General features: G+C 37.0%; 1 protein-coding gene across 1 annotated transcript in view; it reads right to left on the reverse strand.

Moving 5' to 3' along the window:
* The window catches only part of BRWD1 (bromodomain and WD repeat domain containing 1), a 123,910-nt gene that overhangs the window by 67,807 nt on the left and 31,074 nt on the right, over positions 1-25,029 (reverse strand). Inside the window, exons 10-18 of the mRNA XM_018051507.1 lie at positions 18,050-18,120; positions 16,215-16,315; positions 15,386-15,426; positions 13,752-13,850; positions 10,740-10,890; positions 10,384-10,518; positions 6,410-6,538; positions 6,013-6,238; positions 2,227-2,412 (exon numbers count right to left, since the gene is read on the reverse strand). Coding sequence (XP_017906996.1) covers positions 2,227-2,412; positions 6,013-6,238; positions 6,410-6,538; positions 10,384-10,518; positions 10,740-10,890; positions 13,752-13,850; positions 15,386-15,426; positions 16,215-16,315; positions 18,050-18,120 — 1,139 coding nt within the window. The remainder of the gene's footprint in view (positions 1-2,226; positions 2,413-6,012; positions 6,239-6,409; positions 6,539-10,383; positions 10,519-10,739; positions 10,891-13,751; positions 13,851-15,385; positions 15,427-16,214; positions 16,316-18,049; positions 18,121-25,029) is intronic.

The following is a 25,029-nucleotide window of genomic DNA, read 5'->3' on the forward strand; positions in this document are numbered from 1 at the left end:
ATGTTGAGCTTTAAGCCAACTTTTAACCATACAAGACTGTTAATATCATTTGTTTGAGATTAGCAAACTCTCCAAAGTACCCAAAAATCTATCAAGAGAATGAATGAATAAAATCAGATATAGGCATACAATAGAGTACACAACAGTCAAAATTAATCCAATGCAATAACTGATTAATCTTAAAAATATAGCATTCTAATGGCAGAAAGTGAAGAGGAACTAAAGTGCCTCTTGACAAGTGTGAAAGAGGAGAGTGAAAAAGCTGGCTTAAAACTCAACATTCAAAAAAGTAATATCATGGCATCCAGTCCCATCACTTCATGGCAAATAGATGGGACAAGAGTGGAAGCAGTGACAGATTTTTACTTGGGCTCCAAAATCACTGCAGATGGTGACTGCAGCCATGAAATTAAAAGATGGTCCTCCCTGGAAGAAAAGCCTGACAAACCAAGATAGCATATTAAAAAGCAGAGACATCAATTTGCTAACAAAGGTCCATCTAGTCAAAGCTATACGGTTTTTCCAGTAGTCTGGTATGAATCTGAGAGTTGGATCACAGAGGTGGAGTGCCGAAGAATTGATGCTTTCAAATTGTGGTCTTGGAGAAAACTCTTGAGTCCCTTGGAATGCAAGGAGATCAAACCAGTCAATCCTAAAGGAAATCCACCTTGAATATTCATTGGAAGGGCTATTCCTGAAGCTGAAGTCCCAATACTTTGGCTACCTGATGCAAAGACCCAACTCACTGGAAAAGACTGAGGGCAGGTGGAGAAGATGGATGAAATGGTTGGATGGCATCACCAATTCAATGGGCATGAATCATAAGTAAACTCTGGGAGACAGAAGAAGATAGAGAAGCCTGGCATGCTGCAGTCCCTGGGGTCACAAAGAATCAGACACAAAGTTCCCTTTATAAACCTTTTTATAAAGTTTCAAAACAAAAGCTTTTTATTAATACATTTAAGAATGTCAGGTCTATTTTTAGAATGCAAAGGAAGGATCAACAGAATTGTCATCTTGGGAGACAGAAATAGGGCAGGACCACATTAAAGATGTGCATTATTATCATGATTTAAAAAAAAGAAAAAGAAGAGCATCTGTGCACCAATGATAAGACTATGTGAATAACAAAATTTGAGAGTTTCGTTGCTGTTGTTAAGTATTTACTTATTTACTTGGCTACAGCTGGTCTTAGCTGCAGCATGCAGGATCTAGTTCCCCAACCAGGGATCGAACCCAGGCCCCCTGCACTAACAGCATGGAGTCTCAGTCACTCAATGACCAGGGGTTCTAAGAACAAAGTTTTGACAGACCTGATTCTGTGCTGCTAGAAACCAAAACAACTAAATATATAAAAGAAGTAAAACTTAAAGTATAATGCACTAATTTTAAAGAGAATTAATGAAACTTCAGGACCTAACAGTCATTTCAAATAAAAGTCTAAAGCTCTCCAAGTTTTCTGGAGTCCAGTGGTTACAACTCTGTGCTTTCACTGCTGAGGACCTGGGTTTGATTCTTGGCCAGGAAACTAGATCCCATTGGTCATGTGGCCAAAATAAAAAAGATAAAAAATAAAAAATCTCAAGTCTAAGCAGATTAGATGAAAGAGAGCAAGAGTGAAATGGCAGAAAGAACTGAAGAAACTGTTCAGAACAGAGCACGGAGCAATAAAGAGATAGGAATTTCTATAGTATTTTATGGACTCAAAAAGAGGTTTTAACTTTCCCAGAATTCAGCTGCATATCACCCATCTCTTCTAGATTATTTCCATTAGTATAATTATTACCACATTCCAGTATTAAGTACTTTGCCCTGAAATTCACTGCAAGCTTTCTGATTCTGTAAGAAACATTAGGGCTCTAATCAATTAACTTTTTAAAAGATTATATAAAAAGGAAACCTAATGTTCCTTTAGAAAACACTTTTGCTCTCTTTTTAACTCAACACAATTTAATATAATGTTGTAAATACTCTTATTTTAGAGCAAAAAGAATTTCAGGTAATTTCAAAGTACCTGAAATTCAAATGCTCATTTCTTAGTCTTTCAACCATACCTAATAAAGCTATCCTCCAGACTTCTGCTCAAAGTTGTAAAGGTATACTGCTTAGCATACTGCTTTTATACTGAAAAGTTTTTCACACTGGATGCAGGGGACAATGACTTCATTTATTCATCAATTTCAATCTAGCCATGTTAAGGCAAAATACCTCTGCTATATTTCTTACCTCTTCGGGGTGTTTCTTCCCCATTTGAAAGTCCACTTGGAACAGCCTCCTGACCTGCTCCCATTCTCTGATCTTGCTGCTGCTGCAACTGTCTTATCATTCCATCCAGGACACTGCGCTCTGGGCTTCGTTCACCATTATCATTGGTTTGCAGGCTTATAATTTGTTCTATTACCTCTCCATCACCTGCAAATTCAATGAATGACTATCACATTATAATATATACCAAGATGGAAAAAAAACTTTCAACAAGTTAAAATTACATTAGCAATTGTCAGAAGACTTGTTTTTCAAAAATAATCATTAAAGATAGCCTTTATTTTCACAACTAATTAAGTTAGAGAAAAGATTCAAAACCAACTTTATAGTACTAAGTACCATAAAAACCTCAACAGAGCTTCTGAAATCTGTCTAAGTAAGTAGAGGAAAATACATTTCAGTGAAAATCTTGTTTTTCTGTTTCAGATCAATGCCTCTTATTTATACATTTCATTAAAATCTTATTTCCCAAGGTCTCTGACTATAACAGATTAACAAAGAATCAACTGGACTTCATTATATACCTCTGAGTTTTCTATGCAGCTCAGTCTCTGATGTAGAGAAAAGCACTGGCATTTCTTTAGTCTTAAGAAATAACAAAGAGTGAGTAACACCTTTTTGGCCTACAGCAAATGACCACTCCGAACTCCAGCTATAATTCTTCAGATCTAAAATCAGATTTTTTTAAGTGTCTTTGCTTCTTTATTTTTCAAATAATACGTTTTCAGAGATATTTAACACGGTCATGCTTAGTGTAAATGGAGAAAAAGTGCTAGACAGTTGTGGGGTCTTGAAACGTACTTAAGACACTAACATTTTCATACAAAAACAATTCCTTCCTTGTCCTCCCACCATAAAATACATCTTCTTTGAGCATAGAACACAGACGTTCCAACCATACCAGCTTATAAGCAGAATTCTAACAAACTGAAATGAATCGGGTATTAGGCAAAAAGAATGCAAAGATATACATGTATATTTGCATCCACAGTAACACATGAAAAACTGAAAAATGTCATACTGTTTCAGGGAAAAAAAGAAGACTTCTATCCTACTACATGAGTTAGAGTCCCTTGTATCTCAGATAACATTTCCATTTTACTACGGAAATCAATGAAGAACTTAAAAGAGTTAAATAAAAATCACTGAAGCTTTTCTGATGACTGTCAAAAAAAAAAAAAAAAAAGAGCTAAGAAAGCAGAAGTAGAGCCCTAATCTAAAAGGATAAAAAGACTTTCATTAGAACCAGGAGTAACATAACATTCCTAAGATCACAACATGGAACAAAAGGGAAAAGAGCAGAAAAGGAGACTTCCAATCCTCTCCCCTCTCCCCAAAAAACCATGTAACATTTCTCTCCTGGCCCTGGACTTAGATTTAAGCTTGGCGAACACCATTAGGAATGATACTGGTTTCTATCTGGCATAATACAACCACTATTCAAATATTAAAGAAGGCTTCAATGCTACAGTATTCTTTCACTACAAAATACTACAGCACTGGAAATACAAGAAAGAAGGGCTTTCAAATACTGGATAACTGGGACCCCTGAGAGAAGACAATAGAGTCCAGTTTTTGGATTGCTCCAGGTAACAGCCTGGAGGCAATTTCCAAGCTGTAGAACAAGGAGGGAACCCAAATACCATCCAGAAATCACACTGAGTTGAGAGACAGAGGTCAGGGTCTGGGGGCAAGCGGGAAGACTAAAATATGCAGACTGGTTAGAAGAATTGAAAAGATATGCCATGATAACACTAATTTTAAAAAGCTGGATTATTTTCAATAATATGAAACAGACAGTCTTCAAAACAAGAAATACTCTCCCAAGAATAAACAGGGACATTTCATAATGATGAAAGAATTAACTCACAAAGAGCACAATCTGAAATGTGTATTTACACAGTAACAGAATTTTAAAACACATAAAGCAAAAAAATGATTGAATCAAAGGAAAAAAAATAAGACAAATCCACAGGATAGATGGGATATTTCAGCACTCCTTAAAACAGCCACAAAATGGGAAAGAGCCAAGTGTTCTCCAGCTACTAGTGAATGGATAAATAATGGTATATCCATGCAATGGTGCATGATCACTAAACAAGGAAAAAAAAAAAAACCAGAGTGATATCTGCAACAACAGGAATGAATCTCAAAAGCACCATGCTAAGTTAAAGAAGCCAGATACAACAAACTACATATTGTATGATTTAATTGATATAAAACTCCTTTAAAAGGAAAATTTTAAGTGACAGCAACAGTCATTACAAGGGGCCAGGAGAAGGGAGAGCAATAATTCTACACAAGCTCAGGAGAATTTCTGGGGGCACTGGAAGTGCTCTGTATTTGGATTGTGGTGGTGGCTTACATGACTGTCTTAACATTTCTTAACTCATTTGAATTGCACACTTAAAAGTGGTCAATTTTGCTGTGCATAAAGTATACTTCAATCAAACTAATAGAAAGAATTTGGAAGAGTAAACATATGATGATTTACATTAATCTTTAATCTTAAAGTTTTAGCAAATCAATCCTCATCCAAACAAAAGTATCTTTTTAAAATTTATTTTTAATTGGAGGATAATTGCTTTACAATGTTGTGTTGTTTTCTGCCATATATCAACATGAATCAAGTCACAAGTATACACATCCCCTCCCTCCTGTAACCCCCTACCACCTCCCACTTTATCACACAGATATATCTTTTTTCCTTTGCTTAGTCCAAGAATATTAGAGAAAAACACTACACCGCTATGAACAAAAACAAACAAAATAAAGCAAAACACCTCTGCCCTTGGCTAGGACAGGCAAAGGACAAGATGGAACTGGAAGCTCCTCTGCCAGAAAGTTAAAGTGTTCCAGGAAGGATGGGGACTTGGGAAAGGACACAAAACTCGGCCTAAAGGGTTTCACAGCCAAATCCAAGATAACATGAGCAACTAAGTAACAACAGTACTGGATTTTAACTCACTATATAATAACCCGGAAGTCCAGACTAAAACTTAATAAATGAGAGAGTAGTAGATGGTCAGCTAATGATAAAATGAAAAAGCAATGATAAAAGAGTTAGAAAACCATTTCACAACCTTCAGAACAACAATTGATTCAGGCCAGAATTACCAATGGATCCTCAAACTTACAGGTAAAGTTAGAAAAGGAACAGGTTATTTATACAAGTTACTAAATAATTACAAAGAGGAAAAAACCTTCAGAGTGGAGAACTTTGGCAGATACCAAAGTCAACACCACCAATAATTGGATGAAACACAACCATAGGCATCCTGACATGATACTCCAAGAAGACTACATCATTTATGCTGTGCTCTTCAAAAATGCACAACCTGAACTTAATGACAGCTAAATTTAATTAATGTTCAGCCCCAAATTAAAATCTACACCAGGGAGGGAAAAAAAGCTGTAACAGGCATTATTAGAATAACAAAATTTGATTACAAGCTATAATAGTATAAATGTTAAATGTTCTATTTTTGATAACTGTTCATGATTATATAAGAAAACATATTTGTTCTTAGAAAATACATACTTAAGTATTTAGGGGTAATGGACATGAGGTCCAGAACTTAAGTCTCAAGTGGTTCACAACAATGATATGTATCTAGAGATAGAATAATAAAACAAACATTGCAAAATATTAAGGACTGGTAAATCAGAAAGTACAGGAGTTCTCTGTATTCTTACTTACATTTTTCAAATCAAAAAAAATTTTTTAAAAAAAGGTTTAGCACTTACTTGTTGCCACATAGCCTAGTTGTGGAACCAAATGTTCATCTGCAGAATTTTCTCGGCCAGGCACTAATCGCTGATACTTAGTTGGATGAGGGTTTCCATCTACATCTACCAAGAATGGTGGAGGCATGAGGTGAGGGGCCTGCTGAGTTTGCTCATCTAAGACGTAATTATTAGAATCCCTAATCAGCGGTCGATAGTCAGTATGGAAGAACATCTGATCAGGAATCTAGAAATGGAAAATTTACAGACTGAAATTTTGAGGATTAAACATGTTAAAGAACATATATATTAACCAGTTAATTTTACTGGAAAGGATAAAAAAAATCAATATATCTAACCTATTTTAAAAACATCCTTCTTAACTATTTACATGCTCTAAGAAAGTATGTAAAATGACCTTTTCATATGGCTTGCTGCATCCAAAACCAAATATCAGAAGGTGACCGTGAGAATCTGTACAGGCAAAATGCTGTCCATCCTGTGAAAACTTACAATCAAAGACAGCTCCATGTCCTTGTCCTTCAATCTAGGAAACAAAGATGGAAAATTTTATAACCATCTCTATGTAACATCCTTAGTTATTATATAAAATTCTGAAAAAAATATTTTAAAATTAATTTTTCATTAAGCATGTCAATATTTTCAAAAAGTAAAATTGACTTTAGATATCACTGGCCTAGGAAAAACCTTGATGGATCTTCTGAGAATTAGTTCGTAAAATGATCAAATGAAAAGATCATAAACCAACCCCAAGTGAAGGCTTTTTTTTATGTCTTACAAGAGAATGAAAACTCCATAAACTTTCTAATACATAACAAAAATCTACTGAATAACAACTTACAAGGTAAATGATTAAAGATTAATAATGTGTGTTACTTATGAATTAAAATCAATACTTTTATGGAGTTTAAGCTTTCCACTTAGATGACTAACCACCATGCAAAATTTGTAATGCTGCAAGTGTCTCAAGGGTGCATATGTAAATTCTTTCACCTGCAACTTCCTTACTTCAGACTGCCACAAATTTCTAAGTGCGTTGTGAATGTTAGGCTTCCCTCATAGCTCAGTTGGTAACGAATCCACCTGCAATGCAGGAGACCGTGGTTTGATTCGTGGGTCAGGAAGATCCCCTGTAGAAGGGAAAAGCTATCCACTCCAGTATTCTGGCCTGGAGAATTCCATGGACTGTATAGTCCATGGGGTGGCAGAGTCAGACACGACTGAACAACTTTCACTTTCATGAATGTTGCCTTAAGTAAGTAACTTCTAAACTGCTTTATTCTTGTTATTTTAACTCTAAATTCGATTAGTTTAGTATTAACAATTTATAGTTAAATGAGATGTTTCATTAACTCATTAGTACAGAGTTATGCATACTTCTTGTTTCAGCATATAAATAATAATTAAAATTTAGAACAAGTTAAACTAAATCAGTACTGGAAAAAGGAATCATCCACCCAAACAAAACAGAAGGATTTATTTTCATTGCCAGAACAAACTCTCATACATACCTAAATAACCACTTGAAAAACAATTCACTTCTGCTATACCACACATGAAAGAGTGCCTTTAACAAAATGGGGGGGGGAGGGGATTAAGGTATTAGGGTATTAGGGACCTGCTGAATAAGATAATGCCCCCTGACCTGAGACTCTCAGTCCAAGTAAAGCAAAGGCAGGTGGGGAGGCAAGAGCCCTGGGCTGGTCAGGCAAAGCTGGTGGCAGTTACTTTGCTACCACACATGTGCAACTAACCTCACCAAAAGTTAAGGGTTCCTACTGAGAAGGAAGTTTCTCAAGTGGGCAAACCTACCTAAGCAGAGCAAGACACACGCCACTTTTTATCTGCTGTCTGAAGAGTCCTACACAATCATTCCTGATAAAACAAAAATAGCCTGCAACTGTGTCCGGAGAACACTTCAATGTCACACTATGTTTCTTGGGTTAGTCACTCAGTCATGTCCGACTCTTTGCGACCCCACAAACTGTGGCCCACCAGGCTCCTCAGTCCATAGGATTCTCCAGGCAAGCGTACTGGAGTGGGTTGCCATTTCCTTCTGCAGGGTATCTTCCCAACCCAGGGATCGAACCCAGGTCTCCCATGTTGTAGGCAGACGCTAATTTACCGTCTGAGCCACACACTATGTTTACTACTTTTTTAATGAAATACTGTCTCATTAGTAGCTTAAAACCCAAGAATTAGGAGACTCTCGGGTGATCAGTAAAGGTAAGAATTATTCCGCCTACAAGGCCAATTTCTGGTGTTTGACTAGAAATAAAATCATTATTGTCCATTTGAGACTTTTCAGGTCACTCTTTGGCTTAGTGGTTATTTTAGATTATATTCTGTTTAAAGCCTGAATTAATGTAGTCTTCTATTTTAACAGATTAAATTTAGGATGTTCCTACTGAGTTTTAAAGGACAATTAAGAAGACGGTAAAGCATCTGTCTACAATGCGGGAGACCGGGGTTCAAGCCCTGGGTTGGGAAGATCCCCTGGAGAAGGAAATGGCAATCCACTCCAGTACTATTCCCTGGAAAATCCCATGGACAGAGGAGCCTGGTAGGCTACAATCTATGGGATCGCAAAGAGTCGGTCACGACTGAGCGACTTCAAGATGGATGTACCTATGAATTTTAAGGCCACAGAAAAATGAAAGAAGGTTTATTTCTTTTCCCCGGATTCCAAACAGAGATACAACATTCAGAGGTGCCTAATGATCTACTTTACGCTATTTGAATTGTTTTAGTGCATTTAATGTTAGTAAATAAAACACTTTATTTTGGACAGTTAAACTGTCCAATGTAAGCATACTGAAATTAAAATTTTTAAAGTAAAAAAAAAACCAGCAAAAACATGGCACACATGGACGAAGATGGTTTTCAATCAAAAGGTCTAAGAAACACTCATCTATAGGATGCTACTGTACTGCCTCAAAAATTAATTAGCCTTTGAACTGGGTCTCAATATACATAAAGAGTAATTTTAGAAAACCTATCATGTGTGTGTCTCAAAAGTCTTAACAATGTATAAGCCCTTTTATACATTCCCCTCAGAATTTATCCCAAGGAAATAATCAGGGATCTACATAAACAGACATATATATTCAAACTGTTGCTGCTGTGCAGGTTTTAGAAACTACTTAAATACTCAACAACAGCAAATTAGCTACATAAGTAACACTCTTCTAAGAAAGGCTGAATTAATCATCAAACATACATTTACAAATTCTTAAAAAATATTTAAGGGCTTGAAAAGCATTCTTTACATAAAATGAGAAGGGATTACAAAGCTGTATACAAAAGAGTAAAAACAAACAAAAAACTACGTGTAACAATGCCAACTAGTAATTCTATAAAAATGATGCCATCAGAAACTCTTCAATGGATATTGATACCTGTGAAAGTTTAATAAGGAACCAGACATTTACACAGTCTGGAAAAAAATCAGTTTAAAAATTACAAAGAGAAGAAACATTAAAAAAATTAGTGTGAAAACTTGGCAGATGTCACCTTAACCAAATACTTATAATAATCACCATATTAATAGTGGAACATATAAACATCATTAGCCTCCTAATACAATGCATGGAGGGCACATTATCATTTTTTTTAAATCAAAAAATTTACAACAGTATTACATCATGAAGAAATAACAGACAAAACAAATATCCTGTAGTATTACTTGTCTGTAAAAAGGCAAGATATGCAGGGTAAAGGATTACTGATTTTACATAAGTGGAAATACATAACTACTTAATATGATACATGATCCTGAATTAGTCCAAGAGGTAAAACATAACTATAAAGGCATTATTAGGACAATTGACAAGTTTTGAATGTAAACCAGATTAGGTAATGCTACCTTATCAATGTTAAATTTGCTGATTTTTGGTGACTATATTGCAGCTATGTGTAAGAAATTCTAAAAATATGCAATAAGATCATAATCTGGTTTTCAAACATATGTGTGCAAGAAGAAAAAAGCTGAGGAAACAAAAACGATGTTTGACTCCTGAGAGGACTTTACTGAATATTATTTTTTATTACCAGGTATTTCAATAAAATTAAATAGTGAAAAGGTATGAATTACCGTAATTTTGCCAATTTAAACACAGACAGGGACACATTCACAGACACAAAGCTAAATACATTTTAAAAATCTTCCCCTCATGTGAATTAGTTATACAGATTTCACTTACGTATGTACATGTGAACATATGACTATCAGATATTTATCAGCCTTAAAGTAGCACCCTGATCTTTAGAAATACAAAACTGCCAAAAACATGCAGGTTCGGCTACATCTCCTTATCCAAACATTTGAAACAAGTGCAAACAGGCACAGAGACACACACTTTCCGCACTTACCATGTTGAAATAATGTTTCATCTTGGTGCCTTTTGTGATATCCCATATGAATATGCTGCCGTCATGTCCTGCAGATAACATAATTCTGGAATCAAAGGGATGTGTCTCCAAAACAAATACTTCATCAGCATGTCCCTTTATTCAACAAAGTCATATAGTTAAGGAGGGTCTGAAGGTTATAAGTTTAAAATTAAACCCCATGTTGTCACAGTATCCAAGGGCTTTTAAAAATGCATTAATGACAGTAATTTATACATTAGTATATATATAAATTTCTATTCATTTGATAATATAAATGAAAGGTTTTTTAAAATTTGTTAAAAATCTTTATTTGTTGTATGTTATAAACTACCTACCAACAGGTTATGAAGCAGCTGTCCAGTATAAGAATTCCACACTTTGAGGACATGATCATTCACAGCTGTGACAACAATGCTATCGTTCTGATTCCAAGCTATCATTGTTACTTTGGGTTTCATAAACCTTTCCTCTTCCAAAGATAAATCTCTAAGAAAAAAAATACAACATGTGCAGTGCTGTATGTGTAGGTGGCTACACAATCTCTCATGGATACAAAAATAGTAAATAATCTAGCTCACGTCCACACCTTTTCCCCTTCATAGAGTTTATCACATCTGACCCACAAGAGGTTATCTACAAACAGATGAGAGCAAGATCCCAAGGGGGAAGGGATGATCCAAAAACAGTTCAGAGGCTGAACACAGGCAGATTCCAGAACACCAGCATTATTCATAAAAGCACAGCTTTTCTCTACACCTAGGATTCCTTTCTCTTGACTGCAAGGCCTATCAGTAATATTTTCAACTACTTGGAAGACAGGAAGAAGGTAATTCACCTTCATGCCCCTAATGTCTAGAAAAGTTCCTGACAGACTTTCATTATGCTGAACTACCTCTTTACACTTCCCTACAGACTGTTCCTACGGCTCCCTTGGCAAGAAGGGTCTTATACAAACATGTCTGCAATGTTTTGCTGCCTTCATGAAAGCAATATGCAGTTTCTGTGTAAAATACAGCAGTCAGTAATATGGGGGAGGGGGAGAACCTAGCTGCTTCTGAAGTCATAGAGCACATTCAAAGAAATTATAAACATAAAATAAACATGTATTTTAAAGAAAACAGCTACAAGGAAGAGTGCTATGTAACAACTATCTGTGTAAGCACAATGGAACACAAATGACTGAATAATTCTAACTAGATTGTTCAGAGGAAGTGTAACACAAGAGACAAAATGGAATACAAGCTAAGATTCCAGGCTTCACTTGACTTTACTAATAGATGTGTTGCATTTCATCAAATAGATCAGCCAAGATCAGAACACTAGAACAAATGTATCTATCAATTTGTACACACAGAAAACACTGCTTTTCAAGATTTGCAAGAGGTAAAACTTTAAATGAGAAAACAATATTTCTACCAGGAGGGGAAATATAGGAAAAGTTCTCTCCATGAAGAGAGTATAGCAACAAGAAAACTAAACAGTTCTCAATCTCATTTAAAAAAATTCTGGACCTCCCTGGTGACCCATTGATAAGGAATCCTCCTGTCAATGCAGGACTTGGGTTCAGTCTGAGTCCAGGAGGATTCCACATGCCATCAGGCAACTAAGGCCCGGAGGCAGCCAAATAATATATTTTAAAAATTTTATTCAAGTTGTTAAAATGATGTTGCTATTTTGCCTAATAAAGTAACTGTTCATACATGAATACGGTTTCAAATTTTCTTCACTGTTATTCATTCATTATTATTCACTTTGACACTAAAATGCTGAATATCCAGATGTAACATTTTTAAGTAATTGTAAAGATTTGTTTGTGAACAGGGATTATCAGATTTGCAGTATGTATCCTTTCCATTCTCTACCACAGGTCATTTCACAAAGATATTAATATCAAATTTATTTTGAAATCCAATACAACTGTTTGAACCACAGTGGAGAATGAGTTAATTTCTCCTACTATTACTAAAAATAAAGCAGACATGAAAATTTCTAAACAACAGAATGTGTAACATTTCTCAAAAAATGCTAAAAACAGTGATATGACTACTCTACACCAAGTAGACTGGGCTTGCCTCGCAGCTCACTCAGTAAAAAATCTGTCTGCAATGCAAGAGACCCAGGTTTAACTCCTCGGTCAGGAAGATCCCCTGGAGAAGGAAATGGCAACCCACTCCAGTATTCTTGCTTGGGAAATCCCATGGACAGAGGAGCTTGGCAGGCTAGTCCATGGGGTCACAAGAGTCAGACACAACTTAGCAACTAAACCACCACTACCACACCAAGTTCTGGGAGAAATGTGCATATGATTTTCAATTGCCAATAGTACTTAAAGGCAGGCAGTTTCATCTCCCAGATGACGAAACAGATTGTGATGGTCTCAAAATGATATAGCTATAAAAAGTGTCAGTGGTATTTGAGCAAAGTTCTGACTCCAAAATGCATATTCTTCTCACCACCTATACAGTCTCCCAGTATGTAAAAATCCCAAAACACAATGTATTTGAAATTTATAATATCTTGGGAAATACTGAAATTATCTCAAAGCTGCTCAAAATATCTTTGAGACCCCAGAGTGTTGGGGGAGGAGAACAGTTAAGACAAACTTGCCTTCAATACCATTTTACAAACCAAAATTTTACCATGTAAAATGAAAATATCACTCCCAATGGAGACCAATTTTTAAAAACAGAAACAATAAAATGTATTTCCTTACTTTTTTTTTAAACCAGATATAGCTTTTTAAAATATAACTTTTTAAAGATTCATGTCCGTGTGTGGCAAAACCACTACAATATTGTTAAGTAATTGGCCTCCAACTAAAATCAATAAATTTTAAAAATAAAATAATAAAAAGTTATAGATCTTTACATAAGTTAAAAAAATGTAAAAAATAAAAATTCCAAAAATCGTATTTTCATTTTTGTTTTCCCAGCTTGTAGGATCTTAGCTCCCTGATCAGGGATTGAACCAATGGCCCTTGCAGTGGAAACCTGGAGTCTTAAACACTAGACTGCCAGGGAGGTCCCATCCTATCTTCAGAAAAACAGAAGTTTCTGAAAATCTCCACGTTTGACATACTTGAGTTATTTATATATTTAAAACAGTAGGTGGTTTTAAATGCAACACCTCAGAGGAAGTCAATGCTTTGAACAATGGAATAAATACAGTGTTCTTTTCTACATAAATCTAAGATTATAATAGGTTTAAGTATCTGTCAGATATGCAGGAGGGAGCCATTCACTTAGATCGGAGGTGGCTCTAGTTCCTGAACAAAGCAAAAAACCAATCAGAAAGACAGACCAAGTTCTCAGGATGCACCTACTTAGAAACAAACCATCTCAACTTACCCTGAGATTCTAGTGGCCATATCTAGTAAGATGCTTCTCCATTCTAACTGTTCAAATCTCCAAATTCGTGCTGTTCCATCTCTGCTACCACTTAAGAACCTTAAAATAAAAGAAACAGATCTACTTATATACATGCTACCAAAGGGTACAGTTAAACCACAAGCAAAAAGTTTTTTAATGTAGCTATCTTGACTGCTGGTAAATCTACAGGTGTTAATTCCAAAAAGACAGGGATTTAGGGCCTACCTAAAAGCAGAAAAGGAGCTTTCCTTGTGACTCATCTGGTAAACAATCCGCCTGCAATGCAGGAGACCTAAGTTCGATCCCTGAGTTGGGAAGATACCCTGCAGAAGGGAAAGGCTACCCACTCCAGTATTCTGGCCTGGAGAATTCTATGGACTGTATAGTCCATGGGGTTGTAAAGAGTCAGATATGACTGAGTGACTTTCACTTTCTAAGCTACCTGGTTGCTCAGATGGTAAAGCATCTGCCTGCAACGTGGGAGACCCGGGCTCGAGACCTGGGTCAGGAACATCCCCTGGAGAAGGAAATGGCAACCCTCTCCAGTACTCTTGCCTGGAAAATTCCATGGATGAAGGAGCCTGGTAGGCTACAGTTCATGGGGTTGCAAAGAGTCGGACACGACTGAGCGACTTCACTTTACGAAAAGGAGAAAATCTGGTTTACTCTGATTTGCCTGGCCCTATTGTAAAGCACATTTCAAACCCAATCACTACCTCGTCAAATAGTTTTGAAAAGATATGTACATAAGTAATAGGGGGCGCTGCTGCTGCTAAATCACGTCAGTCGTGTCTGACTCTGTGCAACCCCAAAGACGGCAGCCCAACAGACTCCTCTGTCCCTGGGATTCTCCAGGCAAGAATACTGGAGTGAGTTGCCATTTAGGGAAGCACAATTAAAGATGAATGGGAGAATTAGTAAAAGCAAAAGTGCCATTATAAGCATTTAAACTCTAAATTCAATTTCATGCTAGTCAGTATGTATAAATAAATCCATCACTTTAAGTGTTAAAAAGAAGAGGTAAGAGGCACCTGAAAAGACACTGGGGACCACAAAAAAGGATATAATTTAAGTGATAATTTTGTTGCAGATTATAACACAGTAATTGATTAGAAAAGATCTAACTATTCAAATAGGCATCCCTGGTGGCTCAGCTGGTAAAGAATCTGCCTGCAATGTGGGAGCCCTGGGTTGAGAAGATTCTCTGGAGAAGCTAACAGCTACCCACTACAGTATTCTGGTCTGGGGAATTCCATGGACTGTACAGCCCATGGGGTTGCAAAGAGTCAGACACGACTGAGCGACTTTCACTTTCATGCAACTACTCAAATGTAAGAAATTTCATTATCCTTACACCTCATTTTCCTATAAATCAAACAGCCAGCAGTGAACTAAAGAACTACTTTTGATACGGAAGGCTGCAGAAACTACAATTCTAAAAACTTAATCTGTTTCCTCCCTGACACAGACACTTTTCCTTCAATTACTACAGTTACTAACAAGGGCCTGCCATATGATATATACCTGCAAAGTGACACATAAGCTATACTAATAGGAAGCAAAACACATTTACCTAAAAACACACTCATGAATACAAACTCACACTTACTTACCGATCACCATTGTTACAAAATTGGATACTATCAACTTTATCCTAAAGAGAGGGAAAACCAAACACAAAAGTAATCATCTACATAGTTTATAAACAAAGAAAGAGCCCACCCAGTTTTACAGTTAGAAGCACATTTGGTTTAAAGTAAGAGATCTACACTTTTGCTGCTTAATCCTGCCATTCAAACATATATTGTATGTTTAAGAGCAAAGAACCTAACTACATATCAAACCAGACTAAGACACAGCTTTTATCTCAGAGATAGACACATAGGGTTTAAAGAGAAAAAACAGCCCGCTTCTAAAATTAAACCTGTATTTACAGTTAATTACATCTACAAAATTAATATGGATAGAAAGTGATAAAAAAGTTTAAGTAGCTGAAAACAAGTCGCATTCACTTTGATGATTATGTGCAAAACAAACAAACAAAAATTTCCTTTAAAGTGAATCTGTTTTTTATCAAATAACTTCACAGAACTTCCTTAAGGAGAAAAAGATGACCTGACTGCTGAGCAGTACTCCAGAACACTGAGAGTTACCTATCTTATAGTGCACGTCAATAAAACAGCATTCTAATTCCATGAGCTTGGTTAAGACAAATAGGCTCACCCAAATCAGTTGTCATAATCAAATATACCTGAAGTAGAAATAACCACTGTAAAGCATTTGCACAATAAGGTGCTGAGCTTGTCAGTATCATCTTTCATCTTTAAATGCAACTCCTCCTCCATTTAAGGTGAAAGTAAAATCAATAACAATCTGTTATTGAGACTATATACCAACAGGAATATCATAAGTAAATCTTAATTTTAAAACATGAAGACTTACAGTGTGACTTTCAAGTTCCGCGATTTTTTCAGGTGCTTCAAAACCCAAAAAATACATTCTGATTACATGATCAGTACTACCTGTGGCTAGAAACATACCACCTGAAACAAAAATTTTAAGTTTTAAAAATCGTTTGTAACAAATGTCTTAACCAAAGTTCTATATTAAGTAAGCTCTCTATACCAAAAGTATATTCATCTCAATAGATCCATCTCATTATATAAAGAACTTTTAAAAATTAACATAATATATTGTGATATGATTTTTAGAAGAAATCTGTATTTGGTCTTCATCCCTGTTTCTGGCTGAACTCCTAAAAACCCTTAAAATTTCCTAAGTGAAATGATACTGATATCTTGATTTTCATATAACAAACCCACTTCAATCACACCAGAGTTTATGTTAATGAGGTAACTTTTGAAAAGCATCTATGGAAGAGGAACCAACCATGTGATAGAGGTTGGGAAAGAGGGCTGGGAGAGAGCTGAATCCATCCTTATGGCCAATGAGTTAATCAACTGTGCCTGTGTGATGAAGCCTCAAAAAAACCCAAAGGGCAAGACTCGGAGAGGTTCCAGGTGGATGAACAGGAGGAGATTAGCGAAGAATAGCAGGACTGGAGAGTCCTCCTTCCCACAGTCTTTATCCTAAGCATCTCTTCCATCTAGCTATTCCTGAATTACGTTCTTTCATAATAAACCAAAAATCCACTGAGTAAAAGGACTTCTGTCAGCTGTTCCAGCAAATTAACTAAATCCAAGGAAGAAGCTGTGGGAGCCTCTGACCTACAGCCCGTCAGCAGAAGCAAGGTGACAACCGGGTCTGAGGCTGGGGGTGGGCTGGGAATCTTGTAGCACTGAGCCCTTAACCTGTGCAGTCTTCACACTATTCTCTAGGTAGGCAGTGTCAGAATGGAGTTAAATTGTAGGATGCCAAGCTAGTATCAGAGAACTGTTTGGTGGTATTATAGTGGGGTAAGGGTGGGAGTGGGGTACACATTAGATGAGGCTTAATTTTAAAAAGTTAATTCAATCTGGAAATGTCCATTATCTCCCTCTGTCATACTGGTTGTGACAAGGACTAAGATGTTGCCACTCCACAAATACATGAAAACAGGTTCTGCTTTCTAAATACCTTTATACTCCTAGGGAGCTCCTGGTGACTTAGACGGTAAAGAATCTGCCTGCAATGTGGGAGACCTGGGTTCAATCCCCCAGGTCAGGTTGGTCTCTGGAGAAGGAAATGGCAACCCACTCCAGTACTCTTGCTTGGAAAATCCAATGAACAGAAGAGCCTGGTGAGCTACAGTTCACAGGATCACAGAGAGTCAGACACGACTAAGTGTTAACACACACCTAAACATAGCTATGGTATATGAAGTTCACTTGTTCTCATGTGCAGACGTCTATGGGGGAAAATCTTTGACCTCTCCCCAAAACAAAGGTTACCACACAAGTCCACTGTATAAAAAAGAAAAAGAGGAATAATTTCACAAGATGTGTGCAAAACAAACTTTAACTACCAAAAACCAGCAATTCAAAGAAAATCACCATCTTGGCTTATCATACACATGGGGCACATGGCACAGGAATTGCTCATTTGGACACTTTGAGCCTCCTTTTTGCCAGTTCTCTTATATCCCTGGCTCTGATTACTATGAAAAATCCAAGAAAGTCAGCAGGGGGAAGATAAGAAAAAGGCTAATTAACATCACAGGTTAAATCTAATAAAATGAGCATAAGACATTCACCATCCATCTGATAAAGGCCATTAGCCATGTGGTTGCTCAAAAAAACTAAAACAAAACTAAGAAAAAAATACTAAAGGTATCTTACCAACACTAAATGAAGAACACAGCATTTGAACACCTGGTCTAGGCTTTTCAGTGAACTTCAGGGGACGTGGACTAGAAAAGAAGAACATGTTGTTTTAAAATACACGTTAACACAGTTTAACATACTGGAAGTTTCCATAAGCCTCTTATCTTTATTTCATCAGAGGGCAGACAGAATGAAAACCACAATCACAGAAAATCAACCCAACTATCACATGGACCACAGCCTTGTCTAATTCAATGAAACTATTAGCCATGCCATGTAGGGTCACCCAAGACAGACAGGTCATGGTGGACAATTCTAACAAAACGTGGTCCACTGGAGAAGGGAATGGCAAACCACTTCAATATTCTTGCCTTGAGAACGCCAAGAACAGTATGAAAAGGCAAAAAGATGTGACACTGAAAAATGAGTGCCCCAGGTCGGTAGATGCCCAATATGCTGCTGGAGAAGAGTGGGGAAATAACTACAAAAAGAATGAAGACACAGAGTCAAAGCGAAAACAACACGCAGTTGTGGATGTGACTGGTGATGGACTTAAGTCTGACGCTGTAAAGAACAATATTGCATAGGAACCTGGAATGTTAGGTCCATGAATCAAGGTAAATTACAAGTGGTCAAACAGGAGATGGCAAGAGTTGATGTTGGTGGCAACATCAACATTTTAGGAATCAGTGAACTAAAATGCACTGGAATGGGCAAATTTAATTCAGATGACCATTTTATCTACTACTGTGGGCAAGAATCCCTTAGAAGAAGTGGAGTAGCCCTCACAGGCACAACTGAAATGTCTGAAATGCAGTACTTGGTTGCAATCTCAAAAATGACAGAATGATTTGTTTCCCAGGCAAACCATTCAATATCACAGTAATCCAAGTCTATGCCCCAATCACTAATGTTGAAGAAGCTGAAGTTGAACACAGCTTTAACTTCAACTGAAGTTGAACGACTCTACAATGACCTACAAGATCTTCTAAAACTAACACCAAAAGAAGAAGTTCTTTTCATAATAGGGGACTGGAATGCAAAAGTAGGAAGTCAAGAGATACCTGCAGTAACAGGCAAATTTGGTCTAGGAACCAAATGAACCAGGGAAAAAGCAAACACCCTCTTCCAACAACACAGGAGATGACTCTACATATGGACATCACCAGATGGTTAATACCAAAATCAGACTGATTATATTCTTTGCAGCCAAAGATGGAGAATCTCTATCGCTTCTCAGCCTTTTGGCTAAGATCAAATGCAAAGATGGAGAAACTCTATCCAGTTAGCAAAAACAAGACCGGGAGCTGACAGTGGCTCAGATCATGAACTCCTTATTGCAAAATTCAGACTGAAATTGAAAAACAGAAAACCACTAGACCATTCAGGTATGACCTAAATCAAATCCCTTTCAATTACACAGTGTCATAAGTGACAAACAGATTCAAGGGATTAGATCTGACAGACAGAGCGCCACAAACTATGGACGGAGGTTTGTGACATTGTACAGGAGGCAGGGATCAAGACCACCTCCAAGAAAAAGAAATGCAAAAAAGGCAAAATGGTTGTCTGAGGAGGCCTTACAAATAGCTGAGAAAAGAAGAGAAGCTAAAGGCAAAGGAGAAAAGGAAAGATAAACCCATTTGAATGCAAAGTTCCAAAGAACAGCAAGGAGAGATAAGCCTTCCTTAGTGATCAATGCAAAGAAATAGAGGAAAACAATAGAATGGGAAAGACTAGAGATCTCTTCAAGAAAATTAGAGATATCAAGGGAACATTTCATGCAAAGATGGACACAATACAGGACAGAAATGGTATGGACCTAACCAAAGCAGAAGATATTAAGGAGTGACATGAATACACAGAAGAACTATATGAAAAAGATCTTAATGATCCCAATAACCACAATGGTGTGATCACTCACCTAGAGCCAGATATCCTAGAGTCTAAAGTCAAGTGGGCCTTAGGAAGCATCACTATGAACAAAGCTAGTGGAGGTGATGGAATTCCAGCTGAGCTATTTTAAGTTCTAAAGGAAGATTCTGTGAAAATGCTATACTCAATATGCCAGCAAAGTTGGAAAACTCAGCAGTGGCCACAGGACTGGAAAAGGTCAATTTTCATTCCAATCTCAAAGAAGGGCAATGCCAAAGAATGCTCAAACTACTGCACAATTGCACTCACACACTAGCAAAGTAATGCTCAAAACTCTCCAGATGAGGCTTCAACAGTAAGTGAACCAAGAACTTCCTGATGTTCAAACTGGATTTAGAAAAGGCAGAGGAACCAGCAATCAAATTGCAAGCATCCACTGGATCACAGAAAAAGCCAGAGTTCCAGAAAAACATCTATTTTTGCTTTATTGACTATGCCAAAGCCTTTGATCTGTGGATCATAATGAACTCTGGAAAATTCTTAAAGAGACGGGAATACTGGACCACCTTTCCTGCATCCTGAGAAATCTGTATGTAGGTCAAGAAACAATAGTTAGAACTGGGCATGAAACAACCGACTGGTTCCGCTCTGCGAAAGGAGTACATCAAGGCCGTATATTGTCACCCTGCTTATTTAACTTCCAAGGAGACGACATCACACAAAATGCCAGGCTGGATGAAGCACAAGCTGCAATCAATACTGCCGGGAGAAAGGTCAATAATCTCAGATATGCAGAGGACATCACCCTTATGGCAGAAACTGAAGAAGAACTAAAGAGCCTCTTGATGTAAGTGAAAGAGGAGAGTGAAAAAGTTGGCTTAAAGCTCAACATTCAGAAAACGAAGATCATGGCATCCAGTCCCATCACTTCATGGCAAATAGATGGGGAAACAATGGAAAACAGTGACAGACTTTATTTTCTTGGGCTCCAAAATCACTGCAGATGGTGACTGCAGCCATGAAACTAAAAGACACTTGCTCCTTGGAAGAAAAGCTATGACCAACCTAGACAGCATAATAAAAAGCAGAGACATTACTTTCCCAACAAAGGTCCACCTAGTCAAAGCTATGATTTTTTTCCATAGTCATGTATGGATGTGCGAGTGGACCACAAAGAAAGCTGAGCGCCAAAGAATTGATGCTTTTGAACTGTGGTGTTGGAGAAGACTCTTGAGAGTCCCTTGGACTGCAAGGAGATCAAACCAGTTAATCCTAAAGGAAATCAGTCCTGAATATTCATTGGAAGAACTGATGGTGAAGCTGAAACTCCAATACTTTGGCCATCTGATGCGAAGAACTGACTCATTGGGAAAGACCCTGATGCTGGGAAAGACTGAAGGCAGGAAGAGAAGGGGATGACGGAGGATGAGACAGTTGGATGTCATCACCGCCTCAATGGACATGAGTCTGAGCAAGCTCTGGGAGTTGGTGACGAACAGGGAAGCCTGGCATGCTACAGTCCACGGGGTCACCAAGAGTCAGACACGACTGAGTGAGTGAACTGAACTGAACATACTGGCTTTATGCTGAAATCGAAACTGTGATTCAAAAATCTCCCCAAAAACAAAAGCCCAGAACCAGACAGCTTCACAGCTGACTGGAGCAGAGCTAATGCCGATCCTTCTGAAACTCTTTCAAAAAATCACAAAGGAAGGAACACTCCCAAACTCATTATACAAGTCCACCATCATCATGATACCAAAACCAGACAAAGACATCACAAAATAAGAAAATTACAAGCCAATATCACTGAACACCGACACAAAAATCCTCAACATTAATTCAAGCAACCAGAATTCAACAACACATTAAAAAGATCACACACCATGATCAAGTCGGGTTTATCCCAGAAATGCAAAGATTCTTCAATAAACCCAAATCAATCAATGTGATACACCATATTAAAAAACTGAAAGATAAAAACCATATGATAATCTCAACAGATGCAGGAAAAGCTCCTGACAAAATTCAAAAGCTTGTTTTGCCCATTTATGGGCATAGAAGGAAACTACCTCAACATAATAAAGGCTATATACAAAAAAAAAAAAAAAAAAAAAAAAAGGCTATATACAACAAACCCACAGCAAACATTATTCTCAATGGTGAAAAACTGAAAGCATTCCCTCTAAGATCAGGAATAAGACAAGGGTGCCCACTTTCACCATTATTATTCAACACAGATTTGGAGGTCTTAGCTATGGCAATCACAAAAGAAAAAGAAATAAAAGAAATCCAGATTGGAAAAGAAGAAGCAAAACTCACACTGTTTGAAGATGACATCATACTATACATATAAAATCCTAAAGATGCTATCATGAAATTACTACAGCTAATGAGTGAATTTAGTAATGCTGCAGGATACAAAATCAATACCTAGAAATCACTTGCATTCCTATATGCTAACAATGAAAAACAAGAAAGAGAAATTAAGGAATCAATCCCATTTACCACTGCAACAAAAAGAATAAAATACCTAGGAATAAACTTACCTAAGGAGTCACAAGACCTGTATACAGAAAACTATGAGACTGATAAAAGAAATCAAAGATGACATTAGCACATGGAGAGATAGTCCATGCTCCTAGGCTGAAAGACTCGGTATTGTGAAAATGACTGTACTATCAAATGCAATGTAAAGATTCAACGCAATCTCTATCACGTTATCAAAGGCATCTGTCACAGAATTAGGACAAAAAATTTCACAATTCGTATATAAACACAAAAGACCCAAATAACCAAAGCAATCTTGAGAAAGAACAATGCAGCTGGAGATATCAACTTTCCTGACTTCAGACTATACTACAAAGCTACAGTCATCTGGACAGCATGATAAAAAACAGAAATATAGGCCAATGGAACAAGACAGGAAGCCCAGATATCAACCCATGCACCTATGGGCACCTTTTAACAAAGGAAGCAAGAATATTCAGTGGGGCAAAGATAGTCTCTTCAATAAGTGGTGCTGAGAGAAACAGAGAATGAAGAATTGAAAAATGAAAACACTTCCTAACACCATATACAAAGATAAACTCAAAATGGATTAAAGACCTAAAAGTAACATCAGAAACTATAAAACTCTTAGAGAAAAACATAAGCAGAACACTATATGACATAAACCACAGCAAGATCCTCTATGACTCACCTCCTACAGTAGTGGAAATAAAAACAATAAGTGGGACCTAATTAAACTTAAAAGCTTCTGCACAGCAAAGAAAACTATTAACAAGGTGAAAAAGACAACCCTCAAAATGGGAGAAAATAATAGCAAATGAAACAACTGACAAAGGATTAATTTCCAAAATACATAAGCAGCTCATCCAACTCAGTATCAGATAAACAATCTGGTCAAAAAGTAGGAAAAAGACCTAAACAAACGTTTCTCCAAAGAAGACATACAGATGGCTAATAAACACATGAAAAGATGCTCAACACCACTCTAAATTATTAGAGAAATCCAAACCAAAACTACAATGAGATATCACCTCACACCAGTCAGAATGGCCATCATCAAAAAATCCATAAACAATAAATGCTGGAGAGAATGTGGAGCAAAGGGAACCCTCTAACACTGTTGGTGGGAACTGATACAGCCACTGTGGAAGACAATATGGAGATTCCTTCAAAAAAAGAAAACTAGGAATAAAACTACTGTATTACCCAGCAATTCCACGACTAGGCATATACCCTGAGGAAACCAAAATTGAAAGACACATGCACCCCAATGTTCACTGCAGCACTATTTACAATAGCTAGGTGATGGAAGTTACAACACAGACTGCCCATCAACAAATAAATGGATAAAGCAGCTGTGGTACATACATACTATGGAATATTACTCAGCCATAAAAAGAAATGCATTTGAATGAGTTCTAACAAGGCAGATGAACCTAGATCCTATTATACATATGAGTGAAGTAAGTCAGAAAGAGAAAAATATCGCATATTAATGCATGCAATATGGAATCTAAAAAGATGGTGCTGATGAACCTATATGCAGGGCAGCAATGGAGACACAGACACAGAGAACAGACTTACTGACACAGGCTGGGGAGGGGTAAGAAGAAGAGGGTGGGATGAATGCAGAGAGTAGCATGGGAACATACACACTACCATAAGTAAAACAGATAGTCAATGGGAATTTGCTGCATGACTCAGGGAACTCAAACCAGGGCTCTGTAAAACCTAGAGGGGTGAGAAGGGATGGGAGGTAGAAGGGAGGTTCAAAAGGAAGGGGACATTTATATATCTATAGCTGGCTGATTCATGCTAATGTATGGCAGAAAGTTAAAACAATGTTATAAAGCAATTATTCTTCAATTAAGAATAAATTTTTTAAAAACATAACGGCTTTAATCTAGCATACATAAGTGTTGCCATCTTACTTCTATAGTACCTCTTCGTATACCAAATATTTCCACAAACGCTGTTATAGGTGGGTGGATGTGAGAGGACTGTCTAACCCCCAAACTTACACGGATCCTAGTACACAGAAAGAGCAAGCCCACTAACCACTGTTCTGTAACTGAGGTGACTAAAGCTCAGAGTGTAAGAGAACCCATTATCGAGGCCACAGAACAGGCTGTAAAACCACCAGATAGCATGCTCCAACAGAAAGAGAATGCAAGCTGCATATCTAACATTAAATTTTTAGTAACCACAAAATAAGTAAAAAAATAAAATTAGTTTTAATCCATTTAACATAATATATCCAAAATACCACAACAATGTTAATAAAATTTTAATGAGAACTTTAATTGCTTTCATAGTATATCCTTTAACTCTTCCATAGCACTTATAATACATCTCAATTTGAAGTTTTCATCAAAAATACTTGATCTGTACTGAGAGTTCATGAAACTTCTAATTGAAAAATTAATTCACATACTCAAGTTGTTTAAAATACGCTTAAAAGTTCTCTAAGTACTGAATCATATCTGTTAAAAATTTAATAATTCGATTCCTCAATTGCACCAGCCACAACCAAAGTGCTCGATAGAAATGTGTGGCTAGTGGATACCATGTTGGGCAGTGTAGGGCTATAATAATCCAGATCTGATTCT

The sequence above is a fragment of the Capra hircus genome, chromosome 1 (assembly GCF_001704415.2).
Source record: "Capra hircus breed San Clemente chromosome 1, ASM170441v1, whole genome shotgun sequence".
NCBI lineage: Eukaryota > Metazoa > Chordata > Mammalia > Artiodactyla > Bovidae > Capra > Capra hircus.